This window comes from Talpa occidentalis, unplaced genomic scaffold, assembly GCF_014898055.3.
Source record: "Talpa occidentalis isolate TD23 unplaced genomic scaffold, MPIMG_talOcc4v2.1 talOcc4.8, whole genome shotgun sequence".
Lineage (NCBI taxonomy): Eukaryota > Metazoa > Chordata > Mammalia > Eulipotyphla > Talpidae > Talpa > Talpa occidentalis.
In genome coordinates, this window is record NW_023605194.1 from 63,386,256 (window position 1) to 63,402,280 (window position 16,025).

The 16,025-nt window shown below is 53.2% G+C and overlaps 1 protein-coding gene across 1 annotated transcript in view; it reads left to right on the top strand.

Moving 5' to 3' along the window:
- Positions 1-237: 237 nt before the first annotated feature.
- RASGEF1A (RasGEF domain family member 1A) overlaps positions 238-16,025 on the top strand; it is a 32,484-nt gene continuing 16,696 nt past the window's right edge. Inside the window, exon 1 of the mRNA XM_037496700.2 lies at positions 238-329. Coding sequence (XP_037352597.1) covers positions 312-329 — 18 coding nt within the window. The 5' untranslated portion in view covers positions 238-311. The remainder of the gene's footprint in view (positions 330-16,025) is intronic.

Below are 16,025 nucleotides of genomic sequence, written 5' to 3' on the forward strand. Positions count from 1 at the left end.
GCGGCGCCCCGCCCCGCCCCTTCGGGCCTTGCCCCGCCCCGCCCCGCGGCGTCGCTCCCCACTTGGACCCCGCCCAGGGTCGGACCCTGCTGCTTCTTCCGTCCGGCGTCCCTCGGCCCCACCCGGCCCCCAAATCGGTCCCACCCAGCCTCCCGCGCCACCCTCGTCTCGCGGCTCCGACCCGGGGCGGGGGGAAGGGGCGCGCCCGGGGCGGGCGTGGGGAAGCGGCTCCGCGCGCGCGGGCAGGAGAGGAGCGGCCGCCCGCAGGACGCCCGCGGCGTGGGGGGCAGCGCTGGGGACAGGCGGCCAGGATGTTTCTGGAGCCCCAGGTAGGGCTGCGGCGCGTGGCAGGTGTGGGGTGGCGGTCCGAAGAAGACGGTGAACGCGCAGGGTAACTCCTTGGTTGCGGCAGCGCCAGGGGGTTTCAGCGGCTCCGAGCCCGGGAAGGGGTGTTGCCCCCACAGAAAAGAACCTCTGGCCAGGCCCGGGGGATCCTACCCTGGGGAACAGCTCCGGCTGTGTTGCCCCTGGTAGGGCACTTGCTACCAGGTGGGCGGGGTCCAGGACTCCAAATAGGTGGGCGGTGGCAGGCTGCCCCTGCGCTCCCTGGCGTGGCCAAAAAGCCAGTGATCACCGTGGTGGGCTGCTCCTGCGGACTCTGTAGGGACCCCTGTGGGATGAACGTGGCCAGGGGAAGCAGGAGAAGCAGCCCCAGAGGCAGGATCACCCTGAAGGTGGCCACCACCGACAGGCACAGTCAGGTTTGTAAGAGCCGAAAGGACCCTGGATCCTTTCCCAGACTGGAAGGGCACAGAACCACCTGTTTGCCCTGGAGGAGGAGGGGCGGCAGGAGGTCTGTGAAGTGGGCATGTGGGAGGTGTGTATGTGTGCTGTGTGGGCGGGAGTGAGAGTGTGTGAAAATGCCGTGTGCTTTTGTAAGGGGTGTGTGAAAGGGAGAGGCTTGTGGGGGGCCAGGATTGTGCCTGTGTGGGTCCACAAGTGCCGGAAGGTCCAGAATGCGGGGTGCTGTAGGGGGTACTCAGCTTTTTATCTACTGGAAGGGAGAGAGCCCATCGGATTATTTCTAGACATGAGGCAGTTTTGCATTTCCATGGCTCTTTATTAAAACCTTCCTTTTGAGACCAAGCCCACAGTGTGCTTCAGCATGGAGTCCCCAGCCCAGACCCACACCGCAGGCCCTGTGCAGGTGGGGCGCCAGAGAGGCTGTCAGCTGGGGCGCCAGCCGTGGCTGTACAGAGAAGCTGGACTCATTTGTTCCTCCCTTTGCTTTCCAGCACACATTTACCGAGCGCCTGCTGTACACAGGCACTGTGGATTCAGCAGGAAAACAAATGGACCATAGTCAGGAAAAAGAGCACAATCCATAGGTAAAATATGGAATGGTGCATGACGATAAAGGCTACAGAGAAAAAGGAGAGCAGGAAAGAGGAATAGGGCACGTCCAGGGTGCCTCAGTCAGGATGGTTTAGGTTACTGTGCTGTAACAAAACAAGCCCCAGACCTAGCGGCTTATGACAGCACCATGTCATGGTCTCCTGTGTGCGTGTCTCCTGTGTGGGTCAGCTGGGCCCTGCTCCAGGCTTCCTCACTCAAGAACCAGGGCTGACAAATCCCATGGCAGAGCAGAGGAGGACACGCGGACTGACATTTTCATGCCCCAGCTCAGAGTGGCATGTGTCACTTGTACTCAAATGGCACTTGAGCCAGTGAGTCTCATGTGGAACATGGCCCCCGTCAGTCTCACAAGGAACCAGTAGTGAGAGTGTGAGAGTCTCGCTCCCCCGGCGCGCAGGGCTCTGACATGTTTGGTGCTCAGTGGACTGACTAAGTGTGCGGGTTGCATATGGGGTAGGTGGTTGGGGAGGCTCACCGTGTGTGACACATGCAGGAGGATGAGGCAGAGTTTGGGAGAGGAGCCCACCTGTGTGTCAGGGTCAGACTGGAGGCTGATGTCAGGAGCAGAGGGGGGCAGTGTGGTGGGGGAGGCAGTGAAGTGGTCATGGGCTCAGACCCATTTGGATACGTTTTGAAGGCAAAGCAGAAGTCCTTGCTGATGGCAGGTGGGTTGCTGAGATGGAGCGGAGGCCCGCTCCGGGAAGTGGGATAGCCCTCAGTAGAGATGGGGAGATGCAGGGGGAGCACGAGGTGGTGGTGGGAGGTGGGGACAGTCGATGTCTCCAGGAAGATGTCTCTTGGTAGTGGGTGGAGGGGAGGTAGTGGGTGGTGTGGAGTTTGGGAAGAGGTTGGGCCTAGAGCCCCACTTACTCCATCCTGTGTGCTCATTGCCACCTCCTGACCACACTGCCTACACCGGCCCCTGCCAGCTTGCCTGGCCCTGGACCCAGCCTGCTTCTGCCACCGTCAGTCAGAACATGGCCCCTGTCAGTCTCACAAGTGCTCCCATCTTGCTGCGCCTGCCTGTTTGGGGTCCTCTTCATGTGAACTTCTTCAGTGGAGGCAGAGAGAGTTGAGGGAGCCACAATGTCTTGTGTCTGCTGACTGCTGTGGTCTGACTGCTGTGGTCTGCAGGTCATATGCCCACCAGCCACAGAGACCATGCAGTACAGTCTTTGGGGACGGGTGGCCTGGGGAAAGTCACATGTTGGACTTAGAATGGATGGGGTTTGACTTGGGCCTGATATAGTCTGTGCTGGAACTTGTGGAAGCTGCCTGACCCCCACTCTGGGCTCCTTGGGCCTCACCCCTGGGGAAGTTCCTGTGAGAGACCAGAGGGAGACTGGGTCTGTGGGACTGCCCTGTGAGCAGGGTTCTGTTAGCTCTCTCTTCTTCCTCCTCCTAACCCCCTGGAAAACTGGTCATCATTTAAAGTCCATCTCAAAATCATCTCCTCCGGGAAGCCCTTCGTGACTACTCCCTACAGTTAGTATTCCCATACCCACTCTTCATCGCCCAGCACAGACCCCGAATCTCAGAGAGCTCACGCTGCACTGTGGGGTCTGTCTCCTATGACAAAAGTGAGGGTTAAAAGGATTAAAGGTTAAAAGGATCGTCTTCTTCTATGGCAAAAGTGAGGGATGGAAATGGCCCACAGATCCTGCCTAGTTCTGCCTTCTTGTTTAACACATGGGGAAGCAGGTCCCCAGGGGCAGTGGTGGCTGAATCAGTGAGGAGGTCAGCGGTCAGAGCTGGCTCCCAGACAAGGACGCCTCTGCTCTGCCAGGTTCTGGGCTGGCTGAGTCTTATCCTGAGCTCCAGCATAAGAGTGAGCTCAGAGGCGAACAGATCGAGGGGCCCTGGTGTGAGCAGTCAGGTGGGCGTGTATGGGTGACGGCACCGGGTATCTACCACCATCCGTAGTGCAGCCCCCATGACCTCATGGTAGCTGGCTGGTCAGCGGAGTTTCTCTGGCAAGTCTCAGCTCCCCGGAATAACCCCGCCCCCGCGTTCCCACTCACGCCTGCCAAGCCGCATTTCCCAAATGTCAATGTGGCTGTCGCGCAGGCGCCCCCTGCCCTTCAGTGGGGTGGATGTGAGTCAGAGGACCTGGGGGCAAGCCCACAGGTGCCCGATCCTTTTAACCCTCACGCGGTCGCTGTTTCCGTGACCAGGAGGCAGCAGAGGCTTCTAGGTGTAAGGCTGCGGCAGCGCCTGGAGCAGGAGGCGGGCACATGCATTCCGGGGCTGGCTCACCCCAGAGCTGGCCTTCCTGGGGGGACTGGAGCCACATGCAGCATCCTCAGAAGAGGGACAGCGTGTTCCCAGAGGAGGCTAGAAGCTGGCCGGGTCCCCCTGGCAGCGTCAGGGTGTGCGGCCAGGGGAGGGGGCTGCAGGCTGGGTGGCAGCCCCGCAGGGGACATTGTGTCCCTGGCCAGTGTCTGGGAGGCGGGAAGACCTGTGCCCTCCCGCGCACACGGATGTGCACACCCCGCCCCTCACTGCTGCTGGGGTGGGCATCGCAGCCCCTGCCCCACGTGGACCTGAAAGGATGTCTTCAGGCATGAGGATGCCTGTATCCAGGGGAGGTAGACAGGTGAGCTCATTTTTAAAAAATGAATGTTGTCAGGTGATTGGTAATTGAAGTCTTACGAGTTTGGGACAGATTTTCAGTTTGGCTTCCTGGATAACCCTCCAAATGGATCATACCTGTACATGAGGAACAGTTGACCTCTTCATTTCTAGTGTTTTCTTGTCTTACTGTGTTTTCTAAAAGATACAAACAACATTAGATAATAACAGTTGTCCTTGGCTTGATCTCCATTTTAATGAAAAAGTCTCTAATGTTTTAGTAAGTCTGAAATTGGCTCTAAATTTCAAGCAGATATTCTTCATCCTGAGCGGTACGTTTCATTCCTACATTAATTGCCAAGAGTGTTCATCAAGAAAGGATATTCAATTTCATCAAAGGCTTTCCTATATCTAGCAAAATCATCAAATTCCTTTCCTCCTTGGACCTATTAATATGTTGACTTACTAGCTTCTCTGAGCTAAATTATCCTCATGCTTCTGGAATAAATCCCACTGGACCAGGCTCAATTGTGCTTTAAAAATGCTGCTGGGTTCATTCCACTGATGTGTTGCTTAAGATATTTTTCATCTATATTCGTAGGTAAGAATTTATATATATTTTTCTATTAGGGCACACATTTGTCATATTTATAAATCATGGTTATGTTAGCGTCATAAAATGAATAGGAAAGGTTTTCAAAATGAATTGTGTAGTTGAAATAGTTTAAATATCATATAAGGTTATTTTATTCTCCAAGACTTGAAATAATTCATTTGAGGCAGCACCTCAGCCAGGACTTGCTTTTATTTTTCTCTGAGGTTCACTTGACTGTCAACTTAGGTAAAGTGTACTATGGTTATTGGTCTTTTTGGGTTTTAAACATTTTTGGTCTACCTTGGTTACTTATATTTTCTACATACTATCCCAGTTCAAACGGCTTTCAGGTGTTTTAGCAGAGATTTACATAGTTTTTAAAAGTTTCTTTTCCATATCTTTGATTATATTTCCTATTTTATTCCTGATAGCCTTGTTTTTGTGTTCCTTCCCTCCCTCCTTCCCTTGATTAGAATTGTTAAAGGTTTTTTCTTTTTAATCTGTGTTTTCAAAGATCAGCTTCTGAATTTAATTGGCAAGTTCCACTCTTTTCTCTTTCATTAAATCCACTAATGCATCTTTCAGTAATTCTTCCAGTTTGCTTTGCTGTAGGTCTGCTTTCTTTAGATGCACTTTTTAACTTTTTAAATCAAGTGTTTAGTTCAATTATTTTCATTTGTCCTTCTATATTTAAAATACGGGTATCCTCCACTTTCCAAAAGTTCGTGTTATGGCACTTCCTTTTTCTGAATGACCTACATTAGTACACCTCTTTTTGCTACCTGAAAGAAATCAAAGAGGACTTTCACTTTTACAACAAAAGCAAAAATAGTGTTCAGCTTCTATGCTCCATGTCATTCAGCTTAGGAATGTTTTCATAGACATGCTCTTTTTTTGGTCATTTTTTATTTATTTATTTATTTATTTTAAAAAAAGATTTATTTATTTATTTATACAGTCAGAAGAAGCATGGGAGAGTGAGAGAATTCACCAGAGCCAGAGGGGAGAGCAGAGCAGGCAGACTGACGAAGTACACTGTTGAGGGGAGCAGCGGGTGGCAGGAGAGGTCTGCGCCATGTGGGACCCTCGCCCGCGGCTGGGGATTGAACCGGCGCTGCGGAGGCTGCCGGAAGCTTTGCAACCCAGCGCTCAACCGCTGCGCCACCGGGGAGACCCTCATTTTTATTTATATGTCTTTACATCATTCATTTTTGTACAATGTTTGATTTTTCCTCTCAGGTGTTGTCCCCATAAAATTACCACCACCAAGGCACCCGTGAACCATCACTTTAGATTCCGTGCTCTTCCTTCCGTTTTGATCCTTTTCCCTGCCCCCCCCACCCCCCACTTGCTGAATATCTCTGATTTGTAGTTTGCCTGCTAGTTTTGTCTTTTTTTTTCCTAATCCCATTGTATGGTTTTCATATGTTCCTCCTATAAGTGAAACCATCCGATATTTTTCTTTTTCCTTCTGACTTACTTCACTGAGCATAATCCCTTCCAGCTCCATCCATGTTGCTGCGAATGGCATAAGTTTATCTTAAGTTTATCTTTTTTGATTGCTGAGTAATATTCCATTGTGTATATGTACCACATCTTCTTGATCCTGTCATCTATTTTTTTGGCATTTGGGTTGTTTCCATAGCTTAGCTATTGTAAATAGTGCTGCAGTGCACATAGAAGGGCAGGTTTCCTTTTGAATTAATGATTTTGTGTCCTTTGAGTAGATTCCTAGGAGTGGAATTCCTAGGAGTGGAGTTGCTGGGTCATAGGGTAGCTCCATTTTTAATAATTTGAGGGTCCTCCACACAGCTTTCCATAGTGGTTGGACCAGTTTGCATTCCCACCAGCAATGTAAAAGGGTTCCATTTTCTCCACATCCTCGCCAGCCTTTGTTGCTAGTTTTTTTTTAATGTGGGCCGTTTTTACTGGTGGGAGGTGATATCTCATCGTGGTTTTGATTTCCCTGATTATAAGTGATGTTGAGCATTTTTTTTTCATGTGCCTGTTGGCCCTCTGCAAGAAATGCTGTATTTTTGGATAGTGGCAGAGACCTGTGTATTGAAGCCTATGAATTTTTCTCCGAGTACAGCTTTGGCCATATCAAATTTCGTAAGTTTTCATTTTTATAAAAAAAAGGATTCAAGCTTTTATTTTCATTCTTACAAAACACTATAGAAATGAACCTAAACTAAACAGATACATACATGGAAATATGCACAAAATTTTACTTCTGGAAAAGAATCTATAAAAGTAGATGGTTAAAAAAAAAACAAACTTAAAAGGATTTAAAACCAGTGTTATGAAACTTATTTCTCAAAGTAATAGTAATTTTAAGTTCCTGTTTGTAGTTGGTCTTCTAGGCTTATTTACATATCTTATATATCTTATTGGAGTAAGATATATAAAGGAGTATTTTTTACAAGGGTTATTTTTCTGATTTGTCTGTAATTGGAGTTTTGATTGCTTCTTTAACACAGACATGATTTGGGGAAGTTTTCCTTTTTATCAAGTGGGTGAAATTTTTTGGTTCACTATTTATTAATATTTGAGTTGTGTTAAGTTGTGTAAGAGTCACTGTCACCTGTACATAGTTGTGGGGATGCTTTGTGTTTCATTGGTGATGTGTGAATAGTGTGGATGAGTGCTCTGGGTGGAAAAGTACCTTGTTTTTAGGGTATGGTAATGCATGTATTTGTCCTTTGTTTCCCTTCCCCAGTTTTGAGAGAACACACTGCAATGCAGTATTTTCATCCCTTTAGACTGGTGTCTCTGGCTATCTGTTTTTCAGGAATTATAGAAAGTTCTATCTATTCTCCTGCTTGTCTCTCTGGTTCATGAAGAGGCGCTCGCTGCACCACAGCAAGCTTGGGCGCCTGGCACAGCAGGATGTGCATGTCAGGAGCTGGCCCTTCATTTATCGCCCTTGGCAGAAAGCAGCAGCCTGCACGCAGGTGATCTGGGCTAGGCTCCCAGCTCTGCTCTGCTGAACTGTGGGGCCTCAGGTTATCCTTAGCCCCCCTGGGTTGTACCTCAGATGGAAAATACTGTGGGAATGTGTAGGCTGGCCCTGTAGGTGGAAAGCCCTCTGTGAATGTCACTCATTGTCAGGAGCCTGCTGGGTTATGTCAGCAAAAGGGCTCAGGCCTGGCTGCAGGGGCCCATGGGGATCTCAAGTACAGATGGCCCTTGAACCCTAAACTGACTCCCTGCTGGTTGTGCTCATGGGCCCACCCTGCACACTCCAAGCAGCTGCTCCTTTTGTGCCAGGCCTTGTCCATCTCCAAGGGCCCAGGCCTGTGTCTGGCACCTGCTCTCCCTTCTCCTGATTCCAAGCTGATGGCTCTGGGTTTTGTGTCAGATAGTGGTGGTCATACCAGGGTTCAAATCCTAGCTTCTCTACTTTTAGAGTTGTGAGGCCTTGGGCTGATGACAGCCTTTTGGGCTTTTGTTCCCTTGTCGGGAAAATACAATGGTGGCTTCTATTCCAGCAGGGGGATGTGTGTGGACGCATGCTGCTGTGGGGAGGGAAGGAAGTGGCTGTGCATTGCTACATCTGGGGGCTGGCTGGGTACTGACCACCAGGTTATGAGCCACCAGGTGTGTGGCAGGGGAGCTGTGTGACAGGGCATGGGGAATGGGAGACACCTTTGTTGGAGGGTCAAGACCCATGTCCTGTTCCTAGTTCCAAGAGGCTATGGTCCTTGGATAAGGCTGTGGCTGTGGATGTGTTACATGGATAAGCCCAGAGGGGAGCTGGGCACCCCTTCCTCTCCAACCTGTGACTGTTACACAGAAACCTGCTCCTGCAGCACAGTGGGGTCCCAGGGGTGCCCTTCTGGGCATCTGCCAGGAGGATGACAATTCAAGCAAAGGAAATGGATTTTTATTTGTTTTTAAACACAAAGGAATAGAGTTGCTCAGCCTAATTGGAAACTAATTTTCATTTAAAAATAAAAGAACCGTACATCCCCGCCCCCCCGCCCCCCCCACCCCTCCATATTCTTTTTTTCTATACTGACACTCCCAAGCAGCCTAGGGGTTTGGGGGCTGCCACTGAGTGCTGTAAGGCCTGAGCTGTGGCCTATCCCCCACCCTACTAGCATTCCTAGGGGCCCAGTTCCCCAGGGACCCTCTGCTCAAACCCAGCCCCCTCCTTGTTGTGCTTGCTCACGGTCATGGCTTCTGGCTAGCACAGCCAACGCAGGGGAGCCTGAGCAAGACCCTTCCTCCTAGACCCTGGGGTCTCCCTACTTGAGAGAGGGGGAACTAATAGCCAAATCAGACTCTGAGTAGCAGCAGAGTGCTTTGCCCTAGAAACCTGAAGTGGGTGCCCCAAATTGGAAGGGGACCCCAGAGGCGTGAGTTCAGTTGAGGTAGGGATGTGTACCTTACCCCCCTCCTGTCCCCTCACTGCCCGCCCCCCACCCCCGTGGCACCTGAGGGGACTCCCAGAAGTGATGGGACTGACTCCAAGTTCGTCTCAGTTTGTACACCCTCCTGTGCAACCCCCGCCTCCGGGAGAGCTACCCGCCCGCCCGTGTGCAGGATGGCTTGGTGACCCGGGTGGAATCTGCTGGCATCAACCCAAAAGGGACTCTCCCCCAGAGGAGAGGGGGAGGGGGAGGCCCAGGCGCCTGAGTGGGAGGCCCGCATGCCAGCCTCCAGTCTGCTGGGAAAGGGCAGGGATTCTCTGAATCCCACCTGCTCCACCCTTGGCTCTCAATAATGGGATGGTTCTTGGTGGACAATGTCATTTTGTCCCCCGAGCAGCTGCCAAAAGAGGCTGACTGGACAGAAAGGGAGAAAAGAAAGAGGCAAAAGAGAAGATGAAAAATCCAGACTTGGCAGAATTTGTATTTAGGAGTGTGAAGAGGAGACGGCAAGATTCTTTCGGTCCACTCAAATTGCATTTGGTAATAGGAAGGAATTCAGAATTTAAAAAAGGAAGTCTGTAACAAAGCTTTAACTACCAGTGTGGCTCCTGGGCAGGGCCTTTGTGGAGAAGGCGCTGGAGGTGCTGCTCTGCTGGGGTTCCCATGGCAGCCGCCACAGCCCTCTGCCAGGCCCGGGACTGCCCCGCCAGCCTACAGGGTCCACCCAGGTAGATATGGCCTTTCCTCCCATTTGAAAATATGACTTCTTGGAGCTTGACTTCAGTGAAAAACATCACCCCTCACCATCTGGTCCTGACGCCCATCCAGCTGGAGGATGGAGAGCGGGAGCTGCAGGGTGCTCCTCCCAAGGACTGCCCTACTGGCTGGACCACAGCGTGGGAGAAGGAAGAGGGGTGAAGACCAAAGAGGCCTATCCATAGAGGCATGTTGTCCTGCTACTCCCCACTCCAGAAGCAGCCAGCCCTAGTCTAGACCACTTCTGGGCCCCCATGCCAGGGCTGGGCAGTGCAACCAGGTCAGCGGATCTGCTTGTCTGGAAGCTGGAGGGAGTTTCTCTCCACTTCTCTTTATCTGCAGGGAGCTCCCCCAAGCAGGAAAGGGTCCTGGCTGTCCCGAGCATGGGGAGGTGAGAGGATCTAGAGCGGGATCAGGTAGAGGAAGGTAGCAGGTGACCTTCTGTGTCCTGCAGCTCTCATCGTACCCAGGCAGCAGATGCTAAGCCAGGTGGCTTCATTGCATGCACTTTACCACCTGGGATGCAGCTGCTGGAGATAGCATTACCCAGAGGAAGCCACTGACTCCCAGCTGGTGGGGTGGCAGATCCTCAGTCCCAGCCTGCTGGAACTCTAGCCCATGCTTGCAGCCAGATCCCAAATATCCTGCGTGCGTGGTCCCAGCAGATAGGACCAGGGCCTCTGGGGCTTAAGAGAAACACATTTCAGCTCCAAGATAGGAAGATCTGAGAGCTGGGGTTTGGGAAGGGGAATGATGGTCCCCCTGGAAGGGAGCTTCCTGCCTTCAAAGAACCTGAATTCAGGTTGGCTGCATGTGCCCTTCCCTTGTTGGGGATCTTTGGGGAGGGCCTTTCATCCTTAGGGATGATGGAGCTGGAGTGGGTGGGCAGCAGGACTGGGGAAGGCAGCTCCCCAGTGGCCCAGGATTAGCCCCCATCTGAGCGCAAGGCAGGCCTAGGGCTCCTGGTGAGGGGCGGGGGGTGGGGTGGGGTGCTCAAAGGCAAAGTCTGGCTCTTGAACTTCTTGTCCCTACCAGAATGTCTGGAAATAATAAAGAGTTAAACACACACTCTCAAGCAGATGTTACTCTATCTACCTGCACCCATGCAGACGACACCTAGGGGCCCCCATCTGGAGATGTGTGGACCCCAGGTCAACACAACTGGTGCTAAGCCACAGCCTGAATGCCAAGAAAACAACAGGCCTGGGAGTGGGAAGGAAGAGGGGGTGTAAAGGAGGCCATAGAGTGAGGGACACTGAGCTAGCACCCACAGCCATATTAGAAAAGTGGGGAGAGGAAGGAGGACCCAGCAGGCTCTAGGGGGCCCTTCCTAGACCCCTGGCCTATTCCAGCCTGACACCAGTGCCCTGCTGTTCCCAGTGACCCTGGGATCTCCTGTACCCAATTAGTGGGATCCAGGAAGTGGGGTGGGTTGGGTGGCCTGCCCTAGGGGCAGGACGCCAGAAGGCATGGTCCACCGCCAGCCTGGGGAACAGCAGGGTCACAAGACAGGGAAGATTAGTGAGATGCTGGGGAGACTAAGCAGGGCAGCTACCTCTGGCTGCCTCACCTGGCCTGCTTGGGGGTGAGGCCTTATTCTTGCCACCTGCAGGGGGGATGGGAGGCCCCCACATGCTGACCATGCCTTGTCCTGCAGGAAATGCAGGCACAGGCCAAGGTCACCTCTCTGGGCTGAGAATCCCTGAGATACCAGACCCTTCCCCTCACCCCTCCCAATAGGTGGTGGAGTCAGTGGTGAGGAAAGCCCGTTGGCACACACCAGACACCCAATTTCTGCTCTCCTTTTTCTTCCCTGCACCCCTCTGAGGACAGATTCTGATTTCATTTTGTCACAGAGGTCCAGAGAGTTGGGACCACCCTGATGACTTTCTCCCAGCAGTGTGGGGAGCAGGGGGAGGAGGAGGAGGACATCTTACCTCCCCCATACTGGAGGGGAGCAGGGGGCAACCTCTCACCTCCCCTGCCCTGCTTCTCTGGAGCAACACGCACTCCAGATAGTGTATCTGGGAGAGAGAGAGTATAATGCTGGACCCAAATCCTCACTGGTGCAAAGGACCCATCAAGGTTTAGCAACCGGTTTTGCATTTGCAGGAGCAATCTTGTAACTGTGGTGCCTGCTTCCCCTCCCGCTCCGTGCATTTAACAAGCATTTCATTTACAAATTTGATTTCCCTTGCAACCTCCTGATTAGCGTTCCCTGCTGTGTAAAGTGAGGGTCCCCACAGCCAGTTCCTCTTCCGGAGACTGCCCCCCACGGTGGTGACCTGCTGGATCCGGCAAAGACTGCTGAGCTTCTGGATGGACGCTTCATCCGGGACGGCTAGGGGCGCCCACCGGGAGACACGCGCCGGCGCAGACTCGGGGCGCACCGGAGGCGGGCGACCCGCCCTTTGCAGTGCCCCGCGGTGGAGGGAGGTGGCGGGCGGCGCTCCCTGCACGATCTGGCTGGAGGCGGTTATGGCCTAGGGTGGTCAGGGGCAAGCTCGCCCTCATCCAGGTTTAGCAGAGGTGACACGTAGATAATCAGGAAATATTTGTTTCGGAGTGAGTGACATGCGAGGGCGTGCTCGGGAAGACGGCAGAGCAAAAGGGATGGAAGACTCCCGGCCCTAGGGTTCAGGGGCAGCGGTGCCAGCCCTTCCCTTTGCTCACAGCTCTTCCTTTTCCAGAAGTCTCCTTCAGGTCTCACCTTCTCAGGGACACCAAACTCTCCACCTGGTTAAGGTGGCTGTCAGCTCTGCCCTGACAGCTGTCTTCTTCTAGAGCAGGGATCCCCTTCTATCAGCATGTCCCTATCTGTGGGGTTGCCCTGTGAGCCAGCCACAGCCTGCTGAGTGGGACAGCCCTGTTTGCTTCGTTGGTGCATCTCCAGTGTCTAGGCACGTCTTGTTAACACAGTGAGGAATGAGAGAAACAGCAGTGAGTAAGGGCTCTGTGGGAGCACCCTACCTCCTAACCCTTCACAGTGCATACAATTCCAGAGAATTGGAGTTCGCCCTGGAAGGGTGACTGGAGTCCATTTGGCAGCTTGGGGCGCAGGACAGGCTGCCCCAGGATCTCCAGCAGAGATGGGCTGGCATGTTGCTGACTCTGGTCCAAGCAGCCAGCTGGGTTTTTCTCTTAGTTGTGGCCCCTGAGGGCCAATGGGCCACCTGCCCTGCTCCCACGAAGGCTGGATTTTCCAGGAACTAGAGTGAAACGTAAGATGAAACAGGAGGCAATTCCATGAAGTCACCCATTCTGAGACCTCTGCCAATGGCTGCCCTCCTGGCTAAGTGGCCCTGGGGCTGGGGCCCAGGGCTGGCACCCAGCCCCCTCCAGCAGCACTTTCTCTTCCCCAGCCGGCAGAGGGGAGACTGGCAAGATGTGTAATTTTCAGTTGCTAATTGTGATGCCCTGCAGCTTGCTGAACTAAAAATAGTATCAAATTTTGTTGAGTAGGTTAAAAAATAGAAGCCCATGTGCTGCCTGAGAAAGAAGCTCCCCTTGCAAAGCCTGGCAGAGATGGCTGGCTGGTCCCCTCCTCCACCTCACGGCGGATCTCTGGGGACTCGTGCCAGATGGGCCCTAAGGGCCATTTTTGCCCCACTTTTCCAGGAAGCTGGGATTCTTAATGTGGCATCCATGGATGAGCTTCTGGGAGCCCCTCAACACCCGGGATCACATGCAGAATGCTTATGGGGGTGTGCATTTATCCACGTGTCCAGGTCGAGGGCCCTGGCCTTTCTCTGATGCTCAGAGGGTCATGACCCAGCACCCAGCTGGGCACACTGTGGAGAACTGATGGTCAGGAGCAAGGCTGGGGCAGGCCTGGGCAGGCCTGTTCACTGCTGCCCACCTGAGCAGCCTTATCCAAGGCCTGTGAACCTGGCGTCCTCATTCAAGAATTGGCATCTTGATGCTGCCTTCCTGGGTCCCCAGGTGTTCCAGGAAGTGAGTTGAGGTGTGTAGTACCACAGGACTGGGCTCCATCCAACTCATGATAAATATTTGAGGTGTAAGGTTAGTGGAAAGAAAATGTAACCCCGCTTTTGTGTCTCTTAGGAGTTCGTAGAATTGCAGATTCTAGGATCTGGAAGGGGTCCGAAAATTCCGAATGTGTCTTGGGCACCTGCCCCAGATAGTTCCTTCCTCTCAGTCTCTTCTCTGTACTCTGTGACCAGTTGTATAGGAGCTTGTCCCTTCCTGAAGCTCTTGTTTCCACTCTCAGCTGAGGCAGAGTTGGCTGTGTCTGAGGCCAGCTAGTCACTCCGGTGCTGCCTTAATGCAGTCCTCCCTCACTCCCTGTGGTACTGAGACTTGCCCTGTCCCATGCCCCAGGGCAGAGTGAGTGGACCAGCTCCCCTTCCCCAGGACATGCCCTGGAGGCAGAGTGCAGGTAGCTGGGCATTAGAGGCCTGGAAGCCCAAAGGACCAGAGTGTCCACAGGTAGGGCAGGCCATGGCCTCTCCCAGGTGACTCCTAAGGACAAGGCCCTGCCCCACCTGATGCGCTGAGTCCATTCCTGCTCTCCTTTCCCTTCTGCCTGGAGTCCAGGATGGTAAAGCCCATGTGGAATAAGACTGTGAGCTGGAGGCCCACAGGCCATGCTCCCAAGCAGGGACCCCCACCTTCTAGGGCTAGGAGGCAAGAAATGAGGGTTGTCCCCGTGAGTGGAGAACCGGGGCATGGAGATGTGCCGAGCTCCCCCAGATGGCAGCTCCACTCCTCACACTATACCGCAGTCACTGGTGTTTCCTGGTCTCAGTATCATTTCTATTCCTTTCCAGTAAACTGTTTGTGACAACTTCAGCTATGGCAGCCTTTGACAAAACCATCAGGCAGTGTCAGGCCTCCCCAAGGCCTTGCTAGATCTCCATAGAGGAAGCAGGAGAAGCAGGCATGTCAGGAAGGAATGGAATCCTTACCCTGGCCTGGGCAAATGCAAGAGTAGACGTGAAGAGGTGGCCACAGGCGTTTGGTCTCCACAGCTTGCTGGTCATTGTAGTGAGGCTGGTGTTCCTGGCCCAGAAGGATCTGGGCCTCTGTCATACCTGTAGCTCCCAGGGGCCCAGGAATCTCCTGTAGTGATGAGTGGGGCGCAACGTCTCTGGAGGCCGTCTTGGGCCCAGCTGGAGTTTGTGAGGGGAAGGACTGTGCCCAGGTCACAAAAGGTGTGAGGTGTAAACCTGCACAGCTGCCCTCCCAGGTTTTGTACACAGTGACCAGAGCAGGTGCCCTTTGCCCCTCCTTATGTGGCTTGATGAAAGGGCACGGCACCTGTAGGCCCAGGTTCCACTAGGGCCATGTTAGAAATCATGTGGCCTGAGTGGCACTCAGATCTCTAAAGTCTCTTGAAGAGACTGCAAAAGAAAATTTCATCATTTCCTCCAAAAAAGTTTTCCCAAACCTTCTTGTCCTGCCTCTCCCAGCATCTCTCCCCGCACCTGGGCTGCCTAGGGTCTCTTCCCTCACTGTCTCAGAGGGCCCCGAAGTCTCAGGCCCTCATGCCCCCACCATGCTTCCCCTTCCTCCTCCTCGGCCTGCAGGCCAGCAGCTTCCGTGTTCTTCATGCTTCGGTTCAGTGCGGCCTCAGAAGGGGGTGGAAGGGCAGCTACAAATACTCAGAAGCTCAAGCTGAGTCGCCTTTTAAAAGGGGACTGAACTATGTTGACACAGAACTCAAGACTGTACCCAGGAAAGGACTGGTGATCAAGGACCAGGTTGAAGCAGCCCCTCAGCTGGCTGAGCATAACCTGGAGAGCTGTGTTCACTGCGTGTCACACGCCAAGTGTGGCAGCACTTGTTCCCGGACGGAGGCCTCGCTCCGTGCTTCCCCCCCCTGTATTCCCACACCCACGCTGCGAAGGTCAAGGGACTGACACACCGGAGCCTGATACAGATGGAGTCACTGTCCCCAGACTGACAGTGGAGGCTCAGGTGTAGGCCCAGGTCTGCTCGGTTCCCCTCTCCTCAGCCTCCGGGCACTTGGGAGCCATCAGTGTGTGTGTTTCCAGATACGGGAGACTCACAGAAACAAGCCAGAAGCCTGCTTTTCTCTGAGCCAGCTTCTCTAGAGATCAGAGCCTGAGGCTAAAGCTTACGTGTGCAAGCTTTATCTAGGAATGTGGTCCCAGGGACGCAGGAGGGAGGGTAGGAGAGCGAATCAATAGAAGGGATGCCTTCCAACATGAGTCAGTCTCACCAGACCTCTTTGGAGAGGCTCTGAAATGCCTTTGTCCATGTGGGGAGAGCAAGGGGCCAGCGGCCCACTGATCCAAAGCTGCCCAGGGTGTTTATTGGTCCACTCT